At 41.9% G+C, this 7135-nt stretch overlaps 1 protein-coding gene across 2 annotated transcripts; it reads left to right on the top strand.

The window, feature by feature from the left end:
* Positions 1 to 4259, top strand: vsig8b (V-set and immunoglobulin domain containing 8b). Of its 2 annotated transcripts, XM_040196677.2 has the most exons (8): positions 1 to 491; positions 796 to 849; positions 2201 to 2370; positions 2518 to 2719; positions 2953 to 3105; positions 3198 to 3320; positions 3443 to 3581; positions 3686 to 4259. In XM_040196677.2, the coding sequence occupies exons 2-8, from the start codon at positions 798 to 800 to the stop codon at positions 3873 to 3875; spliced, it is 1029 nt and encodes a 342-aa protein (XP_040052611.2). In that variant the 5' UTR covers positions 1 to 491; positions 796 to 797; the 3' UTR covers positions 3876 to 4259. The 2 variants fall into 2 exon arrangements, with proteins under 2 accessions (XP_040052611.2, XP_077943105.1); XM_078086979.1 differs by lacking the exon at positions 1 to 491 and having other exon boundaries at positions 762 to 849.
* The last annotated feature ends 2876 nt before the right edge of the window (positions 4260 to 7135 follow it).

The raw sequence follows: 7135 nt of genomic DNA, 5'->3' as shown, positions 1-7135 counted from the left end.
ACAGCATACAAAAAAAACAGATCATATAGACACACAGGGAGTCATGATATACATCATTATGGAACGGCAGGTGATAGATATGTTTACCTTCAAGAAATGCTGCGCAGCAAAATAGTTGTTGAGCGGCACTAAACAGACAGGAAATGATTAATGTCCTGCTCGGACATCGGATGAACTCCTGCACACGAGATTACAAAACAAAAAATTCAAATGGGATCTTCTACATCCTATTTCGTTTTGAACTTGTGTATAACGTTTCCAATTTACAACGACGTTTTAATGAAACGTATTTTAATGAAATCCATTTGAGGGAGGTTTTAAATGTTCCAGACTGGGAGTGGCCAACCGGTGCCCTATGGACAGAGAGGGTGTGGCCATAGATACTTCTACTGAGTTTCACCTGAGAGTAAATAATCAAGCTGCACTAGTACTGAAGCTCTGACAGCTCTCCAAGGACATACTTTTAATTTGGATTATTCCTGTACTTTAAGGTAAGTCAGAGCGTTATTTTTCTCCTTTTGGTTTTCCTTGGTCTGTAATCAATGTGATTATGTGTGTAAACAAAACCGAACCTATCTTACCTCTGCTTGTTTTGAATTGAAGAGCAGTAAGTCGAACACTAGCACATGCTTTTTAGGACCAAGAAAAACAGATGTGTCAGAGAGGTAGAAGGATAATTGAACTAGAGACAAAACAACCCGCATTCTAGCAGACAGCCCCTGAACAGACATTCTTGTAGTTCCTCATTTTACGTGGCGCTTGCTTTCAGGGTTATAATGGAACCTCTATTCGCAGGTATGAGGCTAAAGGTGGCTTTGCTGCTTCTGCTTACTGTCTGGCTGAAAACAGGTGAGTCTAAATTCATGTCTCAGGAATGTGTTTTAGGTTTCAGATGAGTAAGGCCAAATCCTGTTTTTATTAGAAGGTATTCCGATTATAGAAAGCCGAGTGTACATGATCACGTCTTTGTGTGTTTGTGTTGGTGACTCACACAATACACTGGCCAGTATACTGTTGACGATACTTCTCTAATACCACTGAGTAAATTGCCCTGCTGTCAAGCAATGAACTGGATACATGGAATACTATCGCCGGTATGAGATGCTTAACATTCTTAGCTCTTTCTTACATGTATTGCTGTCAAACTGGTGTTTGCAAAGAATGACGTCACCGTCCCCCAGTGGAGGAAATATTCTTGGGCTTCGTTTTGTTTTTGGTACACAAACGATACGGAAGTGACATTAGAATAAATGCGTGCAGAAGACTGAAAGCGGACATATAGAGCACATGCAAAACTCCCAGCTATTCTAGGCCGAAGATAATGGGCCCATTTTAATATTTCCAGCTCTTTGTGTCAAGTTTCGGGCCTGCCTGTCCACATGGAAAACAAATCTCACCTTGTTCCAAGTATTTTGCCCAAGAGGGATTTGGCAGTATAAGGATTTGACTGACTAATTGAAGCTTTTTTTCAGACTTTTTTGCCATTTACGTGCTTTCATAAATACCTTGTGGCATTTATTCTTCTGAGAGAGAGAGAGAATTGGACTTTCTTGGTCTCCAAAGCTGGTTGGATTCATCAACGCATTTCGTTAAGACATTTAGTGAAGGATAATTACCTGGATGGGAAAAATGGTGAAAATGGATTTGCCCAAGATATCTGAGGGGTTGAATGACAACAGTCAAGATAAAAGGCTCGGATCTGTTGAAAAACGCTGCTGCATAATAAATAATCAACATTCATTTCCAATCTTTAAACACCAAGCTGCAGTAATTAAATGAGAGCCGTAAACAGTATAAAAGCAGGGCGTGTTTACACCCAGAAACAGCTATTAACTGCTACTTGTCAAGTTCATTTTTTCCAGTGAGTTCAGTTTTAATCATCATTTATTCATACTTTTCTGAAAACTAATGAGCGTTGGGAGTTTTCCCACACACACTCTCCCAAAAGTACCTCTATTTTTCTATTCCGACACCCAAATCCTCCTTAGTTTGGCTTAAGAGGCCAATTAGTCTCAGATCACGCCTGCTGCACTTTGAGACTGTTGCCGAGCAAAAGCCCACAGCTCAAAATCCATTATGTTGGAAAAAGATATACGCTGTTGAAAGACGTTTTAGTCATTGTATGTATGTCCTCTGGGTAGAACACTGTGAAAATCTGACTAAGGCAAATCTGACGTGAGTTCTTTTTTCGACTGATTAGATGTGGCGGAGGCCCTGCAGGTGTCGCCCCCAGGGCCAGAGACCATTCAGAAGGCCGTCGGCGAGAAAGTCAGCCTGGGATGCACCTTCATCTCTGGCCCCGAAGACACGGGAGAGCTGGACGTTGAGTGGTCCAAACTCAACCCGGACATGACACTGAAAGACCAACTGGTAGGTGTTTGTTTGAGGCCACAGAGACAGATGTTGTGGTAAAACCTGTCTGGGAGGTTTGACAAATTAGTACCGTAGAGAGTTCATTTTTTTTTACCTTTTTGAGCTCTGTTGGAGGTGTCTCTGAAACCCACCTTTGCATCCCAGATATTATCGTATACTGGGTCCATGACGCACTACTACGGCGATGCCGGGATCACCAAAAGACTCCAGTTCGAAGGGGACCCCAAGAAGGGAGACGCCTCCATCTTTTTCTCTGCTGTGAGAGACTCGGACAAAGGCACCTACATGTGCAAAGTCAAAATGGCGCCGGGCGTCGACGCGAGAAAGGTCTCTCTGGAGGTGTTGGGTGAGGAGGAATTATTCTTTACAAGTTTTACCTGTTTTCTCAGCACTCCCATTGTTGGTTTCACATGCTACTCTCCCTGCTATGGAATGTGGATGCTCCCCGGCTTCTCCTCATGTCTCAACCAGTGAATCACACCTTCCCTCCGTAGCCCTAGATCTTATTGTTCTCCCCCCGTCTCACCTCTGAGCCTCACGCGATGAACCAAAGCATTGATCTGTTTCGTCCTTCACCAGCTCCCCCATCGGTGCCAAAGTGTTGGGTTGAAGGCGGAGAGGAGAAAGGTGGCCCGGTCTCCCTCCGCTGTAAGTCCTATGAAGGAACCATTCCTCTCAGCTACACGTGGAGCAGAGACACTGGAGGTGTAATGCCGCTCACTGCAACCCAAGGTGAGGAAGCATCGTAACAGGCGAAAAGCCCCTTTTCTGTTCTGCTTCCATCATGTCTTCCTTGTTACTGAGTGCTTTCTTCTTTCATTAAGACCCACAGACTGGGGAGCTGTTAATTAAGAACCATACAGACAGCAACGTTGGGAGTTACGTGTGCGAGGCCAAAAATGCAGTGGGCCAAGCACAGTGCAGATACTCACTGAATGCATACAACCGTAAGTCCGTGTCTAACTTGGCTCTTTAGGGAGGCGCACCTGTGTGTTGCATCCTGAAGCCTCTATTTACTGCTGCCTTTCATGCCTTGTCAGACTTGACAGCAGCCTGTGCTCTTTTGCAGCTACCAATAAGGCGGGTGTCATAGCCGGGGCGGTGATCGGCGCTATCCTGCTGCTGCTCCTCCTCCTGCTTCTCATCTGGCTCCTGATCTGCTGCTGCCACAAGCGGCGCTACGTGAAAGAGGTCGCAAACGAAATAAGGTATGGCACCCGAGCCGGAGAGACAATGTCGAAGCACCCTCCGCGGAGCGGTCTGAAACGTGTGTGACGGTTCCGATGGTAACCTGTGATCTGTTCTCCCAAAGGGAGGACGTCCCGGCCCCAGAAAGCAGACCGACCAGCAGGAACTCCAGTTTCCGCTCAGTGTTGGCGTACCGCACCCACCCCGGGGTGCAATACAGCTCGGTGAGGAGCAACGGTGCATCACAGCCAACCCGGGCGGGGGAAGGCCGTCCTCCCCTCAAATACGACCAGCGATACGGCTACCCTGTGTAGTCCCTCTTTTTATTTTTAGTACGCGACAACGCCTTCTGACGGGGGATGTTTTACTTCAAGTAAGAAACTATATATATATTAAATTGTAAAGAACTCAATGTAAAGTATGTGTATGAACAATTTTGCTAGTTCAATATATCTACCTGGAGAATAATGGGAGCGTAATCAGATTTCAGGGCCGAGCCCTTGTACAAACAAAGATGTGGATGACTTCCATAGTGCACTGGAGCACATCGTCGCTACTACTACTAATATTATTGTTGCACTGATTTTGCTGAACGTGTGTGTAAAATGTAAATATCAAAAGACAGATTTCTACTGGTGCCTTTTTTTTTTTTTTTTTTTCAAACAATGTATGGACAATAAAACCTTTTTTAACTCCGACGTTGATGAGGAGAGTACCATCTGAATCTCATTCAGGGCTCACGGAGCAGCCACATTTTAGCGCCGTTTAGCACAACATAATGCAACAACATTTGGAGCACCTGAGCTCCTAGAACGTATAACCGTCTAAAATTGCTTAATCAAATTAATCTTACCGCGGCATCATGATGAAATTAGGCATGTTATTTTGTCATGGGAAAATTAGATATGAATTCATCAAATTACATGAAATGTTGTTGTTGGAGGTTCCAAAACACATTGTTATTAATTAAAAAAAATGAATTAGGAGTGCATTGAAAATGAAGATGGTGATCATTTTCGGGGCCCTTTCTTTGTACGTGGAAAAAAAGGTTATCCAGATATCGGAGTTGGCGATTTGATGCCAGTCTGGATTCATTTGTTCTTCAAACCTTTTTTTCCTCATCTAAAATAATTCTGTGATGGTTTGTTTGTGTTTGTTATTTCTGGCTGCATGCACAAGGTCGTCTTGCGGTGAGGTTTAGACTGACATTGAGATTATTTGGAGTTAAATTTAAAATAAAAATAGTTTTTCCTTTTAATCATTACAATCTATTGAATTAATTAATTAACTGCACTACTCACTTTGCTGAAAGTTACTCATGTTCAAAGCTGCTTAAAAAAATATTGTTAGGGTTTACTTTTCAACACAGGCCTGTGATTACCTTGGTAGACAATGGGGACTAACAGCACTCATAGACTGTGATGGACAATGATGGAAGTTTGAAAACATTGTGGACCCCAAAGTAGAACAAAATGACACTATTAACACAGTAAACTGAGACCATGAATGCGTCCATTGCCTCAGTGAATGCCGGGGTGGTTCTTAACGCACTTGCCACCCTGCAGGCTATAATGACCTATGACGATCATATTTATTTTTTTAATAAAATGTGTTTCTCACACTCCTGTAACAATAAAAAATTGTCAGTGTGGAGTCATTATATATTAAACCAACTCTGAGAAGAATATTCTTTGGATAAAAGTTTGTCACTGTTGATTTTTTATGCAAATTCTGTGTATAACAAAGACCTATTGTCTGGATTCTTGAAAATAATTTGAATTTAATTGAAAAACAAAAAGGCCATAATTATAGAACAGTATTGACGTGTCTCCTTTTTGTCTTTATATTATTTCATCATGTTTTTTCTATTTTTTTATTATTTATACTTTTTTCCTGTCTATATTTGGTGTTGGCCCCTTGGAAATATAAGTTAGAATGTTATTTTGCTGTTTGTTAGTGACGATTTGTGAAATTGTACCTGTACAGTTAAATAAAAACTAACTATAGAAAGGATTTGTTAAGCTAGGTTAAATTCTCCATTCTGTTAAGCTAGTTCTGCTCTCTGTTAGTAACACAGTTGTTTCCATGTAAAGCCACGCTGGTATTTTAATGGGCTTTGTGAAGTGTCTTTAAATAAAGCGTATCAAGTGTTTCAAATTCTCCAAATAGAGTAAACTGATGACCAAGATGACCTCATCCAGAATTTACGAATCAGTCCTTAAAACTGCTTTCAAGGAAACAACGTGGCAGAATGAGTTGGGTTAATTTAGCCTGATATCTGCTTGTTAGCCTGAATTAGTTAAACTACATTTAAAGAACACGGCCAAGGGCTGTTATGTTCAGAACTAATATAGATTTAAATTGTGAGCTGCTCATGAATCAGACTGAAGTTAATTTTGTTTCCGGTCCCCTAATGTGCATTTGCCTCCTGGAATTGTTTTTGAATGCAGAACAAATCGTTGCAAAATTGCCTTTTACGTGTTCTCCCATTTTGGTTCAAGCGGTTGAGCACTTATTCGAGTCGCTGTTGGCTGCGGCGCTTACCTGAAGCCACGCTCAGAATCCGGAGTGAGCACTGCGCCTGCAGCTCTGCTCAGAGTTTATCTTCTCTTCAGAGGTTGACAAGCAGCTCCTGCAGTACCGACCACACAAACACTCCAAACCCGTTTTACGCGCCTGCAGCCTTTGACTGAGTCCCTTGTGTGAAAGTCTATGTACATTTCTTCATCTTTCTGATTACTCAATTTGATTACAAATTTGTAAAGAAACGTTTATCCATGAGAGTAATAAGCTCTCCATGTAAAAGTCTGTGTCTGTGCTTTAATGCATGAACTGGGAAATAGAATAATATATAACAATTACGTGTCTGGCAACCTCACTTAGAAACTAGTTAATCTCTTCTTTTAATAACCAAGAGAGCAGAACGTCTCACAATGTTGGCAGAGCAATTCTTTTCATACTCTTCTTTTATATCCAGATTCTCCATAGAAATTAGCTTTTCATGCTTTTGTGTATAGTGTCTGTCTTCCAAATTTGGCTCTGTATCATTTTGGATCACTTGTCATGAAAAGAACTATTTATTACAGATGTAGCGAAGTCAAAGTTAAGATGTTATTCAACAAGCAAAACCCTGAAAGAGGACCTCTGTCCGTTTTAAATTATGCTAACGTCCTGCGATAACACCAGCAAACAAAAATATAAATGAAATATAAACACTCTTGTTTATATTCGATTCAAACTCGACGTTGAAGTCTTTCTCCAATGTCAGTTGCCTCGACTTTACCAACCACGGTGATATGGTTGTGCGTTAGAAAGGCTCCTGAAGGTGATTCAGCAAGGGGATTTGCTTTTCTTATCAGGTAAATAGGGCTTTGTGTGTGTGTGTGTGTGTGTGTGCGTGTGTGTGGTTGGTGTTTGTAAATAAGTGGCCGAGCCACAGGATTAACCATTTGCATTGGGAGTCCGGTGGTCTGTGGATTGGCCGCGCTGAGATGCTGTGCTGATTGACATACATTATCCTCGCCGGATATTCACGATGATATCCGTGATATGCAAATACATGCTCACCATTACC

This window comes from Gasterosteus aculeatus, chromosome 13 (assembly GCF_964276395.1).
Source record: "Gasterosteus aculeatus chromosome 13, fGasAcu3.hap1.1, whole genome shotgun sequence".
Classification (NCBI taxonomy): Eukaryota; Metazoa; Chordata; class Actinopteri; order Perciformes; family Gasterosteidae; genus Gasterosteus; species Gasterosteus aculeatus.
The sequence above is the reverse complement of the archived record's forward strand: the minus strand, read 5'-3'. Positions and strand labels throughout refer to the sequence as shown.

What these genes read in the sequence shown, in the direction of transcription:
- vsig8b (XM_078086979.1), top strand. Translation starts at nt 777, where the DNA reads ATGGAACCTCTATTCGCAGGTATGAGGCTAAAGGTGGCTTTGCTGCTT. An exon ending in GGTCTCTCTGGAGGTGTTGG is followed by an intron (nt 2,720 to 2,952) that starts GTGAGGAGGAAT and finishes GTCCTTCACCAG; the next exon opens with CTCCCCCATCGGTGCCAAAG. An exon ending in GAGGTCGCAAACGAAATAAG is followed by an intron (nt 3,582 to 3,685) that starts GTATGGCACCCG and finishes GTTCTCCCAAAG; the next exon opens with GGAGGACGTCCCGGCCCCAG.